General features: G+C 48.9%; 1 protein-coding gene across 1 annotated transcript in view; it reads right to left on the reverse strand.

Moving 5' to 3' along the window:
* Nucleotides 1-21665, reverse strand: part of CDH23 (cadherin related 23) — a 314789-nt gene that overhangs the window by 117853 nt on the left and 175271 nt on the right. Inside the window, exons 9-10 of the mRNA XM_054382408.1 lie at nt 15308-15420; nt 10816-11004 (exon numbers count right to left, since the gene is read on the reverse strand). Of these exons, the coding sequence (XP_054238383.1) occupies nt 10816-11004; nt 15308-15420 (302 nt within the window). The remainder of the gene's footprint in view (nt 1-10815; nt 11005-15307; nt 15421-21665) is intronic.

The raw sequence follows: 21665 nt of genomic DNA on the forward strand, positions 1-21665 counted from the left end.
GCTCACAGCAAGGACCCCCTGCTCCGGAGGAAGCCACGGGGAGCTGCTTACATTTTCCTCATCGCTTCCTACCTGGCTCCTGCCACTCAGAGCAAAAAAAAAGAAAGGATTCAAAACCTGTTCATGAAGAAGAAAAACACACACCATCTCCCCAGGCTTGCAAAGGTCCTGGTGTGCAGTGGTGGGCTGGTGGCTGAGCACCATCTCTTTGTGGTGCTGAGGATGAGCATGGGATGCAGGGGCGTGCTACCAGTGTTGCTTTACCTGCCTAGTTCCCCCTCCCTCCAACCCCTTCCCCACCAGCTCCTGCGCCGCTTGAGCGTTTTCCTCGCTGCTGAAAACAAATTGGCTCCTTTGCCTTCCTTTAGAGGCATAAATTAAGGAGCAGCCTGCCAAGGCTGAGCAACCCTACGACGATAAACCCGTCCGCACGCACCCCACATCCCAAACAAATGGAGCCATAAAGAAGGGAGCTCCGGAGGGGATGTTTGCTGCTGCGTGGAGCTGGGATGGGGCCGCTCGGTTCCCGTGCTGTGGTAGTTTTAGGCTGTGCCTAGAAAATTTTTCCACAGGTCTTGAGCAGACTGCAGTAGAATGTAAACAAATCACCATTGGATGCAAAAGAGAAAACAATGACACGGCCTAAATAATCCCATTGGACAGATTACCAACTTAGGCTGGCTCTGTACATTAACTTTCTCTCTTTTTGGCTTCTTTGCTCTAGCAGATATCAGCTTCTGGCTTCTGCTGGCTTTGCTGAGCTTGTGTGGTGGGGTGAAAATTCCCCCCTCACATTAAATTGAAATGCAATGAATATGTACAAAATATACAGTATTTACAGGTACTTACAGGGCTGGAGCACCTCTCCTATGAGGACAGACTGAGTTGGGACTATTCAGTCTGGAGAAGAGAAGGCTCCGAGGAGACCTTCTGGTGGCTTTCCAGTATCTGAAGGAAAGCTGGTGAGGGACTTTTTTAGGGTGTCAAGTAATGATAGGACTAGGGGGAATGGAAAAAAAAAATAGAAATGGTTAGATTCAGATAGGTTTTTAGGAAGAAGTTCTTCCCAATGAGGGTGGTGAGATACTGGAATGTGTTGCCCAGTGAGGTGGTGGAAGCCTCATCCCTGGAGGTTTTTAAGGCCAGGCTGGATGTGACTCTGGACAACCTGCTGTAGTGTGAGGTGTTCCTGCCCATGGCAGGGGGGTTGGAACTGGCTGATCCTTGAGGTCCCTTCCAGCCCTGACAATTTTATGATTTTGTGATTTATAAACAACACAAGAACCCCCCTGGTCAGAAACCAGAGGAGCTATAGCTTTCCCTTCCCTGCTCCCCTCCTTACCTCCCTGGACACAAAGGGACAAGAGAAAGAGCAGAGAATTGGTTTTTTAGTACTTAGCCGAAACAAAGAACACAGCCAAGGTCAACAAAGCCAAGCAGAAGCAAGTTAGTGTCTCCCAGAGTGAGGAAGCTAAAAGAAGAGTGATAGCTGACATGACCAGCCTTATGTTTGTTATCTAATGGGATAACAGTGGTATTGTTTAGAACTTATCATTATTTTCCTTTTTACATCCAATAGTGATTTATTTCCATTCTACCACTTTGTGTTCGAGATCTATGGAAAATTTTAAAGGTACAGCCTAAAACTACCACAGCTTGGCTTCATTACTTCGTCGTGGCTAAGTACTAACCAACAAGTCTCTGCCTTTTCTCTTGTCCCGTGTACAGGGGAAAGGGAAGGGAGGAGGAAGCTGTTGGTAGCCCCCTGGTTTTATCCAGGGGGAGGTTTCCTGTATTGTAAAATGCAAATATATGTTAGTATTATATATTTTGTATATATTCATTGCATTCCATATTTCTAGCTTGTACTTCTGCTTGTAAATACAGCTTCATTTTCTTTCCAACTGAGCTGCTCTGGCAATTTTATGTTGGGGGGAGAAGGAATTTTCAACCCACCACACGTGCCGGTGAGTGAGGCCAGCCCTCACCAGGGCCCGAGGTTGCTGCTGCTGCTGCTGCTGCCGCCCGCTGCCTCCTTCCTGGCAATCAAACCTCCTCCCAGCCGTAGCCAGTGCCGCAACTGATGGAAATTTCATGTCAATTCAGCTAAAAGACAACGAGAGCTGCAGTTGGGCATAATGATGACTTTGTTCCTCACGTGCGGCTCCCTCGGAGCGTGTGATAGGAGCCGCCTCCTGTCCCCCCCTCTGCCGCCGCACCCGCATCAACCTCACACTGGTACCTGACATCCAAATAAGCGGCGGTGGCTGGATCGACTACAAACGCTTTGTGTTTGAGCGATTTGTGACGGGTCTCCTTGCCAGCATGCTCAGCATCCCTCCTAAATTCCAGGGGGATGGAGCAGAGGGGAGAAAGCCAATCATATCCCAAGAGAAGCGTAGCCAGCAGGTCAAGGGAGGTGATTTTCCCCTTCTACTCCGCTCTGGTGAGACCCCACCTGGAGTAGTGCGTCGAGTTCTGGAGCCACTACTACAGGGAGGATCTGGACATGCTGGAATGTGTCCAGAGAAGGGTCACAGGGATGATCAGAGGGATGGAGATCCTCGTCTATGGGGACAGACTGAGAGAATTGGGGTTGGTCAGTCTGGAGAAGAAAAGGCTCCCAGGAGACCTTCTTGTGGCCTTCCAGGCCAACAAGAAAGTTGGGGAGGGACTTTTGAGGGTGTCAGGTAATCATAGGACTAGAGAGAATGGAACAAAAATAGAAATGGATAGATTCAGACTGGATATTAGGAAGAACTTCTTCCCCATGAGGGTGGTGAGACACTGGCACAGGTTGCCCAGGGTAGTGGTAGAAGCCTCATCCCTGGAGGTTTTGAAGGCCAGGCTGGATGTGGCTCTGAGCAACCTGCTCTAGTGTGAGGTGTCCCTGCCCATGGCAGGGAGGTTGGAACTGGATGATCCCTTTCAACCCTAACAATTCTATGATTCTATTGTCCCTGAGCACAGCTCACACAGCACAGACTGGCAGGCATGAGGCTGTGAGATGCCATGAGGTGGTTATGTGTGTCCCTCGAGAGGTTCCAGGAACCATGTGGGACCTGCTCATGCACCTGAAAGTCTGCTCTCCCAACCTGCAGGACATGCTTATAGAATCACAGAATGGTAGGAGATGGAAGGGACCTCCAAAGAACATTGAGTCTAAGCCCCTGGCCAAAGCAGGATCACCTAGGGCAGTCCACACAGGAATGCATCCAGGTGGGTTTTGGAAGTCTCCAGAGAAGGACACTCCACAACCTCACAGGGCATAGTTCATCCAAAATCAGGGAATCTTTTCTCATATCAGGCCAGGAGCAGCCATATCAGCTGTTCCAGCTTTGACTGAGAGTGGATCATAAGCTTTATCCCTGCTTTTTCAACTAGCATTGCCCACTGGCTTCATCCATCACTCCTGCTCCCACCCAAGTCCCTTCTTTATTGGGGTGCTCATGGAAATGCTTCAGAAATTATTCCACCTTCCACCAGCAGAAGCAAGTATTTAGCATCACTTACCAATGGCTACTACAAAAACTCAAAGCCAAAAAACGTAACTCAGACCCCTAGACAAGCAACTAACCATTCCTCAACCATACCACTCCCTGAAATCACTGCACTGCACAGGTAGGTTGCTGGCCTGCAACCATTTTTGGCAAAAAATGAGCTAGATTTGGGAAAAGCAGTCTGCAATCATCACTGTTCTTCTCTTCATAGGATTATTTAGATTGCACAAGATCTTTAAGATCATCCAGTCCACCCATTACCCCAGCCCTGCCAAGTCCACCACTAAACCATGTCCCTCAGCACCACACCTACACAGCTTTTAAACCCCTCCAGGGATGGGGATTCCACCTCTGCCCTGGGCAGCCTGGTCCAGGCCTTGACAACCCTTTGGGAGATGATGTTTTTTTCCTAATGTTCAACCTAAATCTCTGCTGCCACAACCTGAGCCCTTTTTCCTCTTGGGAGAGGAGACCAACCCCCACCTTGCTACAACCTCCTTTCAGGTAGTTGTAGAGAGTGAGGTCTCCCCTCAACCTCCTGCATATACAAAGCTGCCTTTGCTTCCCTCTATTCTAGCTCAGCTGCAGCTATCCATTCTGAAATGAAGGGCCCTGATTTTCAGAAGCACAAAATCCAGTCCAGCCTAACTCCAGCTTTCCTGACAGCCACTTGCTAGGCATAGGCTATTCCCTACAAAAAGCTGATGGGTGGTTAATATTCCTCCTTCCAGGCAAGTCTGCAAAGAAAAGAGAGTGCTGAGAGTTCAGGAGCAGTGGAGGAAGAAGGGTTGTTAAGAAAGGAGTTGTTTTTTTTTATTTTGAATAGCAATTAATGCCTTTTTGGAGAGCTTGGATACCTTATACCAGGTTCTAGCTAGTCAGAGACAAACAAAGCTTAATCCTTCCTTTGAATCACAAGGCATAAAGAGGGTTATTCTCTCCACCCACTTCAAGGCATTTACCTCAAGTGCTTTGAACAGTTTCTCCATGAGTTGCTTGCTTCTCTCCTGCTGCCCAGCCAGCCAGCTCAGCCTCCCAGTACCCGCTGCCCACCCAGCATCTGAGCACCATGTATAACCCTTTTGAGGGCTCACTGGGCATGGAAGCATCTCCCCTGAATCCCTAAAGACCTCATTGGGGTCACAGGTGATGCAACATGGAGAGAAGAAGGCTCCAAGGAGACCTTACAGAGGCCTTCCAGTACCTGAAGGGAGCCTAGAAGAAAGCTGGGGAGGGACTTTTTGCAAGGGCTTGTAATAACGTAAGAGAATGGCCTTAAGGTGGAAGAAGGGAGATTTAGACTGGATATTACGAAGAAATTCTTTACAGTGAGAGTGGTGAGACACTGGAACAGGTTGCCCAGGGGGGTTGTGGCTGCCCCCTCCCTGGGGATGGTGTTCAAGGCCATGTGGGACAGGGCTTCGAGCAACCTGCTCCAGTGGAAGGTGTCCCTGCCCATGGCAGGTGGGGCTGGAACTAGATGATCTTTAAGATCACTTCCAACCCGAACCAATCTATGATTCTATGCCTGGGCAAAACACTCCCCACTGTTTCTGATCCTCTTCCCCTCACTGGCAGCCCTTTTCTCCTACCTTTCTGTCCATCCTAAGCGGAGGTCCATGCCCACTCTCCCCCTCCCAAAGGAGTTTTCTCCTTCCTTGCTCTCCCCAGGTTATCTGCTGAATTCCACACACGCCTGCACAGACGGGATCAATCCGAGGCTGCCTCGCCTTCAGCTTATCTCTGCTCCAAATGATTGATTTTCCCTCTTTAAGGGTAATTTGCTGGTGAATTCCATGTATTGCAAAAACCCCTGTGAAACCTAATTCAGCCCGACTGGCAGCTGGCACTTTGGGGAGAGAATACTTGAACGCCGTCAATTCCCCTTTACAGTTCCTCGTTGTGTAGATCATATTTATAGTGCACGTGCCTGTCATCTGCATAGAGATGCTCTGGGTGATTCATATACTGCACCTGCACACACAGGACATCCTTCTGGGAGTCTCTGAGCTTGCTTTTTGCAACAAAAACACAGCATGTTCCCATGGCCTGGGTTTTAGTTCTTTTTGCTATTTTTTCCTCTTCCCCTCCCTACACCCCCCCTCCCCCCTCCCCCCCCCCATTTTTTTGTTTTGTCGTCTTTTGGTTTAGGTTGTGGTTTGGGTTTTTTTTAAATCCCCATTTATCTTCCTCAATATGCTTATTCTGAATTATCTTCAAATGTCAGCCCATCATACTTGTGCTTTTTATACAGCCTCTGTCCTTTTCTTCCTCTTCAGTCAACCGCGTCAAGGAAAATCAAGTGAAAGCCACGGTAGAAGGGCTCTGCTTTCTCTGGCGTGCCCTGGGAAAGTACAGGGCTGTTTCTTCTAATATACCTCTGTGGACCTTGCAGCAGTATGAAACTCAAACAGGAGATTGCCCTGAAGGATGGCCTGCTCTTTCTCCTGCATGGCCAAACCCTTGTCTTCTCCCTAAAACACTGCATCAAGGCACTGGGTTGTAAGACAGCAGCATATCCAGAGAGGATATCCACTCCTCTCCCCTCACTCCAGCTCATCTGCTGGAGCTACCCAGACCTTTGAATTAAGCACAAACTCATCCCACAGGTCCAGGTTGCCCTCAACCTGGAAATGAACCTTACTGCAAAAGTGGAGAATTCAGGGCTTACCTCTTGATTTGTCCCTGCTGATTTATCGCAGCATGACTGAGAGGAGAACCTGACCCCAGCCTGGGAGAGTACAAATGGTCTTCTGCAGTGTCCAGCTGAGTATAGGCTCAGTCTAAATGCTGGCAAACTTTCACAGGCTGTCACAAACAGCTCTCAGACAGCTTTGGAAAGATATTCCAGAGGTTTGCTGTCTGTCTGGCAGAAAGAGAAACTCAGCTGCATGGAGGTTAATGTTTTTTTCTTTCACAGAAAGAATGATTGGCTATTGGAATGGGCTGCCCAAGAAGGTGGTGGAGTCACTGTCCCTGGAAGCGTTTAAAAAAAAAAGACTGGATGAGGCACTCAGTGCCATGGCTTAGTTGATTAGATAGTGTTGGGTGATAGGTTAGACTTGAAGATCTTGAAGTTCTTTTCCAACCTGGTTAATCCTGTGATTCTGTGACCCTGTGTACTGATCTCTTCTGCATCCAAGAAGCCATAAAGAATGCAAAAGGAAAGCACAAGACATCCAGCTGAACACCTCTTGGGTGCACCCTGAATCCAAGAGGAGTTACAACACATCCAGTTGAACACCCCTTGGCTGCACCCTGTCTGGGGCCATCTCACCTCAAGCCATTCCCTTGGGATGCTTCCTCTTGCACCTTGTTCATCTTGGAAAAAGACCATAACCAAGTTTGAGGGATGGCATCTGGGAGTTTGCAAGGGACAGACCTGGAGGAAAGGTTTTCTCCTTGGAGGCCCCCTGCTTAGGTACCTTGTCTGAACTGTTAATGCCAGCCCAGCTCAAGAAAGGCACTTGAAACACTGAGGTAAATTTAAGCTTTAGAACGTGGCCTTGTGTGCAACTTAAATAACGTTCTGTGCAACTTCAATACATTCTGAAGTGCTTTGCTGAATTGTTTAATCTAACTCACTCAAAAAAAAAAAAAAGCAATCATTGAAGTTTGTGTAAAACACACCAGAAGAAAGACAGACCTGCAGCCCACCACTTAAAAAGGTTGCGTGGGCCTGGTTACAAAACACCTTCCTGCTTAATGGCCTCGGCAGCCCACGCAGGGTGTTTTCAGAGCCAGACCCACATCGCAGCCCTTTCCCCAGCTCTACAAAGACACAACTAGGATGTGATGGCAAGCAGGTTCCCCAAAGCCACCCAACTCCATGGGACACCCTTGTGGTGCAAGGTTCAGGTGTGCACTGCTCCATCCAAGCAGGACCTCAATGAGCGTGGGGGTTAAAGGAACCTGATGTCAAAATTTGGCTGGAGGGGGTCAGAACAAGGCTGGAGGGCTTGGCTCAGGAAAGAAACCAAGCTGCCAAAGTGCTCTCCCAGGACTGAACAACATGGGTTGAGACAAGAGACAAAAACTTCAGCAAAATGATCTTCTTGAGGACTCTAGCTTTGATTTCGTATGTCTCTATCCATCTGCTCTCATTTATTTATTTAGCTGCTCTCCCTGGAGACATCTATAACTCTCTTCTTGTTTTCCTTTGCCCCTTACACAAATGAATCATGTCATCTCCAGCATGAAGGCCGTGATGGCAAAATAGCTTCTGTCAGCCACGTCCTCACTCACATCCCTGCCTGAAGACCTTGGTCCTCGCTGGCCCATTCCTCTACCACTGCACCCACAGAGAGCTGAGAGAGCCTGGCACTACTATCTCAGCTACCTCAAATCCACATGGTTTGTAGAAGCCATATAAAAGACATCTAAAATGTCACCACCTGGCAACAACCTTCCCTTTCTGTAAGGTAAACCTCCCAGCTTCACATTGCAGGGAACAGCATTTTGAAGTGAGGTGACCTTCCAGTATCTGAAGGGGGCTGCAAGAAAGCTGGGGAGGGACTTTTGAGGGTGTCAGGGAGTGATAGGAGTAGGAAGAATTGAACAAAAATAGAAATGAGTAGATTCAGATTGGATGTTAGGAAGAAATTCTTCCCCATGAGGGTGGTGAGACACTGGAAGATCTTGCCCAGGTAGGTGATGGAAGCCTCATCCCTGGAGGTTTTTAAGGCCAGGCTGGATGTGGCTCTGGACAACCTGCTCTACTGTGAGGTGCCCCTGCCCATGGCAGGGGGATTGGAACTGGATGATCCTTGAGGTCCCTTCCAACCCTAACAATTCTATATTTCTATCATTCTAAATTTTGGGGGTCTTGGACTTCTATAAATACACTGCTCAGGAAGCAGTGTTAGAACAAGCCTGGTTGCAGATGCACTTCCATGTCTATCTCATATACATCTTTTTTATGACCTGTATATGCTCTCCCCAGTTCTGCTCTCCCCAGGCCCCCTCCCCCCCAAAGTGCTACCTTGATGCTTAATTCACTTGCAAGCACCCAGGAGGTGAAATAAGAAAGATCTACTGTAGGATAATGCTGAAAAAAAACCTCCAATGATTGCTTATAACTTTCCTCCCTCCAGATATTCCAAGACATCATCTCTCCTGTGCTTCTTATCAGTGAAAATAATGCTATGGTCAAAGCAATCTCTGCTAATATGACAGCCTCCAAAGATATGTACAGTAAAAGTCTTTCAGGCTCCCTCCCTAGGCATGAGAGGTCCTTCTCTCAGCACTTTTAAAAATCTCAGCCAATTCTTTTGGGGAGATCTGGGGGAAGTTAAAGAAATAGATCAAAAGAATGAGTCTATTTTGTGTGTGTGTGTGTGTGCTGGCACGATGGGGATGGCAAGGCTGAGTTTTTGGGTTTGTTTTGTTTTGTTTTTTATTCTCCCATTTTAAAATTAGCAAGGCTGAAAAGTGAATCCTTGGATGGGAGTCACTCTTGCTAAAATGAGCTTTTAAACCAGAAATAATGGCAGATCCTTCATCCTTCTGGCACAAGCAGAAGTGTTGCGATGCCCTTCAAGTAGAGACCTGCTGACATCTCTCAGAGAGCATGGCAGCAGATCTCTGTTCAGCAACTCTCCTCAGCATCTGCCATAGCCACATCTTCTTTATTAGCAATTGACATTTGCAAGAAAAACCAAGTCTCTTGATCTGCTTAATAGCTCATCTGCACCTCTTCAGGCTGAACTCATAACTCTTGGATAGTGACATCATGTCACGAGTAGCTTATTAGTTCTGCTGTCATAATCACCTCACCCAAAAAAAAAGTGGTGGGAGGGGGGGAGAAGAGAAGGGATTTCTGGGTGGCTTTATAAGATGCAGTGAACTTCACCCAGGGCTGGGGGAAAGCAAATCCATCATCCAACAAAGGGCCACCAGAATGATTGAGGGACTGGAGCACTGCCCTATGAGGAGAGGCTGAGGGACTTGGGGGGGTTTAGTCTGGAGAGGAGGAGACTGAGAGGGGATTTAATAAATGTTTATAAATACCTGAGGGCTGGGTGGCAAAGAGGGAGGGGACAGGCTCTGCTCAGCTGCACCCTGGGACAGGACAAGGGACAATGGATAGAAACTCCAGCACAGGAGGTTCCACCTTGATATGAGGAGGAACTTCTTCACTGTGAGGCTCACAGAGCACTGGAACAGGTTGCCCAGAGAGGTTGTGGAGTCTCCTTTTCTGGAGACTTTTCAGACCCATCTGGATGCATTCCTGTGTGACCTGTGCTGGATTCTATGGTCCTGCTCTGGCAAGAGGATTGGACTCAGCGATCTCTGGAGGTCTCTTCCAACCCCTAACATCCCATGATCCTGTGATTTCACAGCCAGCAAAGGCAGCTGAGAAGATGCCCATTTGAATTGACCCACCAGGATTTTGTGGGGTAAAGGGAGAAGTTGTTTTGTATGGCTCAGTGCTATCACATTGCTTACTTGAAGCATCAGGAAACCATCCTGACAATGCCATTTATCCTGACAAACCCCCTCCCCTCATCTCTTTCTCAGGCTGAAGAGGAATAGGGCCAGCAGGAGCCTGTTGCCAGAGCCTTTCTGAGGGATTTTGGCAAGTTCACCATGAGGTGTCAGCACTGGTTTGAAGCAGACACCATGCAGCGTGGCAGGATTGGAGGGCACAGAAGCAGCCAGACGTGAACTGCACAAGTCAAATAATCAGAGTAATTGAAGTCTGCAAGCCCAAGGCTGGGAAACAGGCTGCAATCCCTCCATGGGGCATGGACCAGTGCATAATGAACAGGAGCTCCAGCAACACAAGCGAGGAACAAGCCTCCAATGCTCCTGGCTTGTTTGCAATCTCCCAGTCCCTGCTATGCTTCCTCCAGCCCCACACTAGCAGCTGTCTCTTGCCTCCTCCCTGACAGCAGCAGTACTCATCCCTGCCAGCACAGAGAGCCCACAGGTCCTTTCTTTCCCCTCCCTGGCAGCCCAGCAGAAAAGCTCCTCCCTTTCTAAAACAAACTGGCACAGAAGGACCTGACAGGAGCTCTCAAAAGCTGGGGAGAATCGGCATCCTACACAATCCTATTTTCTGCCTCTCAGCGGCCGTGCAATCCTGATGGCATTAAAGCAGTGCCTGAGCTCTTCTGGGGAGGGCATCTGCACTCAGGGTGCTGATTAAACAGAGCCACAGCAGCAGTAAGAGCTGTAAAAGTGGGTGTCAGGACAACCATGCACCTCACCACAGCTTCATCAATGACTGCTCGTCCCCCGCACCCCTCAAAACCACACCAAACGCCACCCTGCAACGGAGGGACAAAAGAACCTGCAGGCAGAGATATCTCACCTCATCTTTGTCCTGCACCTGGATGAAGAGGGGAAGGGCAAAGCCCACCTGGGCCAGCTCTGTGATGGACACGCTGTACTCGGAGCTGTTGAACTCGGGTGCGTTGTCGTTGATGTCAATGACCAGGATGTTGAAGGTGGTGGTGACGGTGGCGTTGGAGGGGGTGCGGTCATCGTTCAGCTCGGTCGCCTGCGAGGAGAGAAGACAACAGGGGGTAGTCTTTGCTTTCAAAGAATAAATGCCAAAAAAATATGTGTGTGCTGTAATTAGAGACTCTGGCAGCTTTTCCTTCCTCCACTTAGAATCATAGAATCAGACAGGGTTGGAAGGCACCACAAGGATCATCCAGTTCCACCCCCCCTGCCATGGGCAGGGACACGTCACACTAGATCAGGCTGGCCAGAGCCTCATCCAGCCTGGCCTTAAACACCTCCAGGGATGGGGTCTCAACCACCTCCCTGGACAACCCATTGCAAGCTCTCACCACTCTCATGGTGAAGAACTTCTTCCTCACGTCCAACCTGAATCTCCCCACTTCCAGCTTTATTCCATTCCACCAAGTCCTGTCACTACCTGATATCCTAAAAAGTCCCTCCCCAGCTTTCTTGTATGCCCCCTTCAGATACTAGAAGGCCACAATAAGGTAACCTTGGAGCCTTCTCTTCTCCAGACTGAACAGCCCCCACTCTTTCAGTGTGTCCTTATAGGAGAGGTGCTCCAGCACTCTGATGATCCTGGTGGCCCTTCTCTGGAAACCTTCCAGAATGACATATGTCCTTGGCCAAAGAAGGATGCTCAGTGGGTTCTGCCATTGCCCCTACACCTTGAGCAGCTTTCCACACTGCTGACACAACACTGATGATGATCAGAGGGCTGGAGCACCTCTCCTACGAGGCCAGGCTGAGAGACTTGGGGTTGTTCAGCCTGGAGAAGAGAAGCTCCAGGGAGACTTTACTGTGGCCTTACAGTATCACAGTATATCAGAGGTTGGAAGGAACCTCAAGAGATCATCAGGGCCAACCCCCTTGCCAGAGCAGGATCACTTAGGGTAGTCCACACAGGAATGCATCCAGGTGGGTTTGGAATCTCTGCAGAGAAGGAGGCTCCGCAACCTCTCTGGGCAGCCTGTTCCAGGGCTCTTGCACCCTCACTGGAAAGAAATTTCTCCTCATGTTGAGGTGAAACTTTCTGTGTTCAAGTTTGAACCCATTGTTCCTTGTCTTATCAGTGTGAACCACAAAAAAGAGTCTGGCCCCCTCCACTGGACTTAAAGATAAGAAAGGTGGAGAGGGACGTTTTACAAGGGTATGCATTGATAGAACATGAGGGAATGGCTTTAAACTGAAAGATTGCAGATTTAGACTAGATGTAAGGAAGAAGTGAGGGTGATGAGACACTGGAATGCATTGCCCAGGGAGGTTATAAATGCTCCCTCCCTGGGAATATGCAAAGCTGGGCTGGATGAGACTTCGATCAGCCTGGTCCAGTGGAAGGTGTCCCTGCCCACGGCAGGGAGATTAGAACTAAATGACCTTTCATCTCCCTTCCCATCCAAATCTTTCTATGATTCTATGTTGACCTAACTCTTCCATCACCCATGCTTCAGACACACAGCACTCTTGCACACTGTCCTGGATGTTTAACATTTCCCTTGGGATGGCTGTTGCCAAGTTCTCCCTAGCCCTTGACATGCAATAGCTTGCCAGGACTCTGAGTCACTCTGGGGAGCTGTGGTAGGCCATTTCCCTGCCACAAGCATTTAAACCAAAATATTTCCTTGCAAGACATGGGGGACAGTCCTCAAAATAAGTACTCCACGATGGAGTAAAGAACACTTTTTTTTTTTATCTCCTCTGCCACCTCCTGAGGTGCAACCAGGAGCTAACCACCATAGTACTACTGAAAGGACCCAAAAAAACCCACAAACAAAACCCCACAACCTAAGGCAAGAGAGGAAAACAAGATTTAGACCTTAAAATAGGTTTGGTAACAAGTGTCTAAATACAGAGCTGAGTCATGACTCCGTATCACACCTCTGTCTCGAGAAAGACTTTAATTTTGCTCTCCCAAAAGCAGAAAGTGCAGATTTTACTGCCAGAGAAGCAAGACTCGTGAAGCAGCTTTTTTATGTCTTGAAGCAGAGTCCCTCCTCTTGTCCTCTGGATAATCTTTGCTTTGCTGTGGGCAGGGGAAAGCGACGCTAACGCGACCCACCACGGCTCATTGCTATTCACTGCTTCTGCACACAACAGCAGAACAGGCTGATCTGAACAAGGAGCAAATCCAGCTGTATTTTCACTCTGTGCTCCAGGAGGAGAGCAGCAGAGAACATTTTGGGTCCTGGGGATGTGGGACACGCAGAGTTGGCATTTGTAAGGGGGGGAAGGGGGGAGAGAGAAAAAAAGCTAAGTTTGTGGGGAGAGGAACTAAAAATCTGTTGGCTCAACAGACTATAGTTAAAAGTCCATTAGCATGCAGGCAGGAAAATGGGCAAGTTTTCAGGTTCCCAAACCTTTCCAAGATTAAACAGATATTTTTGTCCCCATTAAAAACCAGACAATCCTCTCTCTCTCTTGGTTTCTACTGGATTGAAACTAGAAAAGCCCAAACCTAGACACACCAGGGACAGATGCAGATCCCTTCCCCCCTGCATAAAGCCCCACGGTATGACCTGTGCTCAGGAGCAGGGGGGGGTTATTTCTTGTCCCTTTGACCCCTTCATGCAAAGTATTGTACTTCCCAAAATGAGATGGTGATGTGCTGGCTCCTGCCCTCCCAATCAATGACCCTTCCTCCAGTGCCGATTTCTCCCCACCCTGCCTGGCCAGGCAGAATCTATACTTCTAAATGTGTTTCCAACCAGCTGCCCAGCTTGGTATTGATTTTAATTACAGGGCTGTGAGCAGAGCTGGGGAGCTGCTCTCAGGTGGGGCTGGTGGGGTTGGAAGACCACGCTCCAGTGCTTTTTCTTGACGTGGCAACTTTCAGCATCACTCCCTCCCCGTCCCCCAGCCAGATACAGTCAGTGCCCTGTAATACAACACTGCCTGCTGACATGACAAAGACATTCCTGGTTTTTGGAAGGGAAGACACAATTGGGGAAAACCTGGAAGATGCACCAGGACCTGCTTGATGTTAGCAGAGCCCCCTGCAGGCTCTGGGAAGGGGTTGGTCAGGGGTCCTGCTGTTTTCCAGTGGGATTTGGGGCTTCTGCCAGGCTTTCCCGAAGCTCACGTGGCAACCTGCTCCATTCCAGGGAGCCATGAGGATAAAAGTGGAGGCCAAAATAGTGTGGAATGACAGAAAGAGTTTGGAAGCTAGGGATAAAAATGATGCCCAAAGAGATTGGGAGGTGAAAAGGTGTCTTGCCATCCACATTGGGCTGCCCACCCATCTCATTTGGCATTCCACCTGCCTTCAGCCTATCACTTCCTTTACACCTCCAACCCCTTTTTGGACCTACCACTCCCTTTCCTCCTCATCTCATCCCCTCACTCCCTTGGGGCATCCCACCCTTTTTGGATCTACTAATGCCCTGGGATTCCTGTCTCCTTTGGACCTACCATTCCCTTTTGGCCACCCACAACCTTTTTGGCCTGTTACTCCCTTTTGGTCTCAAAACTTTTTCTAGCCTCCACCTGCCATTTGACCTTCCATCTTCTCTTATCCTCCACCTTCCTCCTCTACTCTCCGTCCTCTTTTAAGCCTCCCAAGCTCTTTGGGTCTTCTAACACCTTGGGATTCCCATATCCTTTGGGTTTTACAATCCATTTGGACCTATCCTTCCCTTTTGGCCTCCCACCACCTTTTTTTTGGCCTATCACTCTCTTTTGGCCTCAAAACTTCTTCTGGACTCCAATTGTCTTTTAGCCTCCCATCTTCTCTTATCCTCCCACCTCCTTTAGCTTCCCTCCTCTTCTAAGCCTCCCACAACTTTGGACCTCTCACCTCCTTTGGGTCTCCCTTCCATTTTCATCCTGCCATCTCCTTTTGGTCTTCCACTTCCTACTACATCCTTTGGCCCTCCACCACCACTGGGAATCCCACCCCCTTTACACTGAATCACAGATTGAGAGGGGCGAGAAGGGACACCCGTGCATCTTCTAGTCCAAACACTGCCCACCACAGTACAGAACACGCCTATTTTGGGGGAAGAAAGGTGGGAAATTGGCACAATTCTGTTGCCTGAATGTAGGAATTGTCCTGTTTACGCTCCCAGGGCACCTGCATTGCAAACACAGGAAGATCAAGTTGGAGACCACCCAGGGCACCAAAAGTGACCTTATACATCCGTGTAGAAGCAGACAGAGTTTGGGCCACCATATGAGGGGGGCTGTGCTAAACATCTCTCTCTTGGCTTGTCTGGGGAACAGCCCATCACAGTTCTGAGTGCCCACAGGAGCAGCATGTCCCAGGGTTTGCTCCTCCACAAGCAGGATGCCCTCCCCATCCTGCTTATCCATAAATCACCCCCAGATGGAGGAGGTCTCACCTTGACTGTGAGGATGAATCCAGAGCTGTAGAAAGGGTTTTCCCGGTCCAGTGGCCCGTTCAGGGTTAAGGCTCCACTGATGTAGTCCAGTGCAAAGATGCTGTTGGTATTACCTGAGGAAAAAAAACAAAAAAACAACAAAACAAACAGCCAGCCTCAGCACAGGCAGTTGCTCAGATGATGTCAAAGCTGATGCCAAACAGTTCTGGGAAAGACCCAGAGAGGGAAGTGTGAGGGGATGAAGCTCTTCCCTCACTAGTCTCCATGCACGACCTGACCTGGTGCTTCAAAGAGAGGTTTTACAGAACTAGGCACAGGCTGTACTGGGCTGGATGAACCTTGCACATTACCTCAATGTGCTTTAAAATATGCTCCTCTACTCCACCCCAACTCAGTGCCTTCAAAACAGTGCCTGCCTTCCAACAGCTGATAAAGTGAGGCATGCTGCAGGCAGCTGAAGAGCTTCCAAGCCTTCAGGCTATTAAAATGTGCAATCACAGAGCCTAAATGGAGTTCTCCCCTCTGCCCAACCACCTGCTCTCAGAGAGCACTGGGACCCTTGCTCTTAAAGTTAAGGGACATCAATCCAGGTTAATTAGAGAAAAGTGCAGACAAACCAAGCTCACAACTAATTTTTTGTGTAACAAGTGGAGCTTCTTGCCAGAGGGTGCTGAAGATTATAAAAGTCCCCTTCAAGAGGAGGTTCGGCAGTTTAAATGAAAGAAAAAAAAAAAATCTTTCTAATAACAGAGAAGCCACATGCAGCTCAGGAATGTTCCTGAGTAAGTATCACAAAGCACTTCACAGGATGATAGAATGGGAGGGGTTGGAAGGGACCTCTGAAGATCATCTAGTCCAAACCCCTGCTAAAGCAGGTACAGCTAGATCAGGTTGCATAGGAATAAGTCCAGGTGGGTTTGGGAGCTCCCCAGAGGAGACTTCACCACCTCTCTGGGCAGCCTGTTACAGCACTTATCACAGAATCACAGAACGTTAGGGGTTGGAAGGGACCATCTAGTCCAACCCCCCTGCCAGAGCAGGGTCAGCTAGAGTAGGTCACACAGGAAAGCATCCAGGTGGATTTTGAATGTCTTCAGTGAAGGAGACTCCACAACCTCTCTGGGCAGCCTCTTCCAGTGCTCTGTCACCCTCACAGTGAAAAAGTTTTCCCTTCTGTTCACATGGAACCTTCTCTGCTCCAGCTTGCACACACTGCCCCTTGTCCTGTTGTTGGACACCACTGAACAGAGCCTGGCTCCATCCTCCTGACAATGCCCTTCACACCTTTATAAACATGAGTGAGGTCCCCCCTCAGTCTCCTCTCCTCGAAGCTAAAGATCTCCATGCTCTTGCCATGTGTTGACCCCATACAGCTGTCTTGTTTCCTTCTACTTGAGTCAAATTTGGTCTTAGGTGCAAGCAACCAGACAAGGTGTGAGGGGTGGCTGTGCTGTCTCCATCAAACACCCTATCCACTGCCCCTGGAATTAGACACCCAGAAAGGATTAAGACAACATTTGAGTCTCCCAGCCAGCAGATGCTAGAAAGACAAACGTGCGGTACCAGGAATGCCCCTGTGACAGTCCCAAGTGCTCAATCTGTCACACAGACAAAGAGAAGCAGTTGGTACATGGAGCCTGGGACACCTGATGCTGGCCTGACACAATACCAGAGGAGGCTGCTGAATTAGTGATGACCAAGGAGGTTATGCACAGGCATATGGCCACCCACAGCACTCCCCTCATCCTCTCAGGGTGTGCCGAAGGCCCTGATCCAGCCCCAAAGTGGAACGAGGAAACCCTTGTGCGTAGGCTGTATTCATCCCAGTCACAAATGAAAAGAAACCCCCTCCTGTCTTCTCAGTACATCTCAGCAGTGGGGAAACACACACAACATTTGTCATTTCCCTGGAAGGGAGCTGCAAGACAGATCTGCTGCTACACCAAGTTGTTTCGCCATCACTCACCATCCACCCTGCTCCCTTCCAATCCCCTGTTTAACCATGACTGCGCCTTCCATCTGGTGGACAAAGCTTCCAGGTCTGGCTCTGCCTCCCACCCAGCCCTGGGAGCCTTCATGAGCTGCTGGCTGCCAGCACCTCCTCTGCATCCCAGAGCCCTGAGTGCCATAGCACCTTTCTTACCCATTTCATTATGGGTGCAAGTTACTCCTAGGGAGATTCCAATTGGATTCCAGAAGAAATTTTTTCCCCATAAGAACAGCTGAACTTTGGAATCACCTCCCAAGGGAAGCAGTGAGTTCCCACTCATGGGACAGTTTCAAGACTTAACTTGAGAGGGTGCTGGGCCATCTCAGTCAAACAATACTCTTACCTAGAAAGGTTAGACCAGATGATCCTTGGGGTCCCTTCCAACCCTGTGATACAGAGCCTTTACAACTTCCTCTTGGACCAAATGCTTCCCATTTCTGTCCTTGCTCCTCTCTTCATCTTCAATGGCTCATTGACTGCTAGCCAGCTTAATGATCTGATGCATGGCTACTTAAAATATTAGCAGCAGCTTTGCTTTTTTTTCAGTCTAACTCTTGAGGCCACACATGAAGATCCCCAGTCTCCTGCCTTGGTCAATTCCCCTCTTTAAGTCTCAGCTTCCAACCTTTGTTCTGTAATTCATGACTAACCCTTGAGAAAACTTCTGAAACCACCTTTGAAAGACTCTCCATGAGATGTATTGAATGGTGCTGCAAGGTGTTGGAATGTTTCAGGATGCCATGTTGCCATGGCAAAGCCATCAGGGAGATCTTGGTACACTTCCCCTTGTATGAAGTGTAATAAAATATCATTTTAACTACAAAAATACCATTCTGCTAACAGGAATCCATAAAGGCAAAAACTAATAGATTTGAGAGGAAATAGAATCATAGAATGGTCCTGGTTGGAAGAGACTTTTAAGACAATCAAGTTCAACTGTTAAGTCAGCAGCACCAAGTCCACCACTAAGACATGGCCCTGAGCACCACATCTCAATGGTTATTAAATTCCTGCAGGATGGGGATTCCACCCTTCTCTGGACAGCCTGTTCCAGGGCTTCACAACCCTTTGGGGAAGACTTTTTTGCCTAATCTTCAACCTAAACCTGCCCTGGCACAACTTGAGGTCATTTCCTCTTATCCTATCACTCGTTACATAGGAGGAGAGACCAACACCTTCCTTTCAGGAAGTTGAAGAGAGCCAGAAGTTCTCCCCTCAGCCTCCTGTTCTCCAGGCTGAACAACCCCAGTTCCCTCAGCTGTCCCCAGACCTGTTCTGCAGACAGCTCCTTCACCAGCTTTCTTGCCCTTTTTTAGACATGCTCCAGCAACTCAATATCCTTCTTGTAGTGAGGGGTCCAGAACAGGTCAACAGGGCTATGATCTAACACAAAGGACTGAACACAGCATTGAGCTCCACGTACCATAAATGATTGCACATTTCATGTTTGACCACAGCCCTTTTTTGAAGGATGGGTGAATAAATCAGGGACTCAGATACCCTCCCAGGCTGCACATCAGAGGCTTTTCTCCAGCTCAGCCTCCTCAACATCTCTCAGGTGGCAGATATGCATCTAATGCCCTACCAGCTGTCTTTTTGCTAGCAGAGAATTGCTACCTTTGCAAGTTAACTTCCAAAGGGAAAGAGGTGTCACCAAACTCATCCCTCAGAGGTCTTTCATAATTTCCTCCACACTGCCCCTCCAACCACCTCTTCATTATTCCCCTGACCAGTGAAGAATTCACACTGACAAAAACACACATTCCCTCAAGGCACTTCTTTGCAAAAATCTCTCTAATCATCTTCACTTTGCTCAGAGTAAGGAAAGGAAGAAAAAACCCCACAGGTGGAGGAAAAAAAATCTCAAATTTTGACTTTCTCTCCCCTCAGTCCTGCACTTCCCACTGCTGTATCATTTCCCCTCCCTGCCTGAGTCTCCTGTTATCTCTCCATCATCTTCCTGACCCAGGAAAAAAGTCAAACCTGGGTTAGGCACAGCTTCAGCCTGCAGCTGATAGTGCAGATGGCCACACCTGCTGATGGCTTCACTGCTCTGCCATTGCTTGCTGCATCCTGCTCTTAGTTGCACTGGGTGCAAGGTCTCAGCTGGCTGCCCACAGTGGTCTCAGAGGCAGGTGGATGCTGCCCCAATGCTCCAGCTGATGGTTTTCATGATTGGTGGCCAGTGCTGCCTACCAGGCACATCAACAGAGCAAACCATGGTTTGCCTATCTCCATGTGTGATGGAGAACACAGAGGGGATGGAGAACTTTTGCAGGGATTTCAAACCCAGACAACTTTTTGCTCAGAGAACATGGAACAGCACAGACTTTTACATCTCCAAATCTGCCCTCTGAACAATCGTGGCCACACTTGACAAGGAACCAGAGTGACTTTTGGGAAGGTGCCCCTGAAGCTTCCTTTCCTCAGTGTCCCCCTCTCATGCTCTCTCATGACTAGCACTCATGGCACACAGACACTTCTGCTCTCCACCAGGCAGGCAACAAAACGGCTCACTTGACCCAGAAGTTACCAGATGGCTGGATGTGACTTTTGAGCCATCTACTGCCCAGCCTGAAGTCCAATCTGAACCACCACAACATTTCTAGATGGATACCAAGGACTTAATGTCCCTGCCTCTGGTTGGAGAAGGGAGCCAAAGATCACGCTGTAGTTTCTGCTAAATAGAAATTTGTCCTCCACCTCCTTCCCCATCCAGAAAAGAATGTGGCTTGTGCACAGAGATCCAGACAATCCAGCTCCATTGCATGGAGCAGGCAAAGTCAAGGAAGAAATGGGTCTTCCATCAGCAAAGGAGGAGCTCTGCTTTCAAGTGCTGGGAAAGCAAAGATGGCCTTAAAAAAAGCAGGGCAAGGAACAGAAAATAAATGTGAACCTCCCTAGGAGATAACATCCACTGCAACCTTTGGAGCTGGACACAGTGCAAGGCAGGAAGGGCTGGGAAGGAGTCCCAGGGTAGGAATCAGAGGTGGGGCAGAAATTAAATAATGGGGAAAGGCTGAGAAGCAAAAGGAAGGAGAAGAAAAGCAATACAGACCATGTTTTTAAATACTCCAAAGACAGATGAATGGTGAGAAATAGAAAAGAATGTGCCTTGGGCAGCCTAATCTAGTTGGAAGTGTCCCTTCTGATTGCAGGGCAGTTGGATAAGATGACCTTTGAGGGTCCATTCCAACCCAATGAAATCTGTGACTGAACTTTTGGACAGGAATATGAGTGTTGCTTTCAAGTAGCAAGGAGCAGGCTTGCTCGGGACATACAAGCCCAGCTTCTTGATATGACACAGGGAAAAGGAGAAGGAAAACTTCCCAATCCCTCTGTCCATGTGTGGATACACAGACAGCAGCAGCCCCTACATCCACCATAGCTCGCCAGGCTACTGAGAAGGCAGGGCTCACAGGATCACAGGAGGTTAGGGGTTGGAAGGGACCTCCAGAGATCATGGAGTCCAATCTCCCCTGCCAAAGCAGGACCATAGAATCTAGCTCAGGTCACACAGGAATGCATCCAGATGGGTCTGGAAAGTCTCCAGAGAAGGAAACTCCACAGCCTCTCTGGGCAGCCTGTTCCAGTGCTCTGTGAGCCTCACAGTGAAGAAGTTCCTCCTCATGTTGAGGTAGAACCTCCTATGCTGTAGTTTCTATCAACTGCTGCTTGTCCTATCCCAAGGTGCCGCTGAGCAGAGCCTGTCCCCTCTCTCTTGACCCCCAGCCCTCAGATATTTATAAATGTTGATTAAATCCCCTCTCAGTCTACTCTTCTCCAGACTAAACAGCCCCAGAGCTCTCAGCCTCTCCTCACAGAGCAGTGTTCCAACAGTCCCTTCATCATCCTGCTAGCTCTCTGTTGGAGTCTCTCCAGTTGATCCCTGTCCCTGTTGAACTGGGGAGCCCAGAACTGGATGCAATATTCCAGGTGAGGTCTCAGCAGGGCAGAGTAGAGGGGGAGGAGAACCTCTCTGGATCTGCTGGCCACACTCCTCTGAATGTACCCCAGGATCCCATTGGTCTTCTTGGCCACAAGGGCACATTGCTGTCCCATGGAGAACTTCTTACCGACCAGGACTCCCAGGTCCTTCTCCCTGGGGCTGCTCTCCAGCAGATCACCTCCCAACCTGCACTGCTGCAGTTTATTAACTGCAGGACTCTGCATTTATCCTTTTTGAACCTCATGAGGTTCCTCTTTGCTCATCTCTCCAGTCTGTCCCAGTCTGGAGAGGCAGGGCTGGATTGCTGTAGCCCATTCAGAGTGTTTGTCCAGGCTCAGCGAGGAACGGATGGTGGCACAGGCATCAACCTGGAGAAACACTGCTGTAACGAGGGGTTTTATAGTTGCAGACCATAATGT

Source organism: Indicator indicator, chromosome 7 (genome assembly GCF_027791375.1).
Source record: "Indicator indicator isolate 239-I01 chromosome 7, UM_Iind_1.1, whole genome shotgun sequence".
Taxonomy (NCBI): domain Eukaryota; kingdom Metazoa; phylum Chordata; class Aves; order Piciformes; family Indicatoridae; genus Indicator; species Indicator indicator.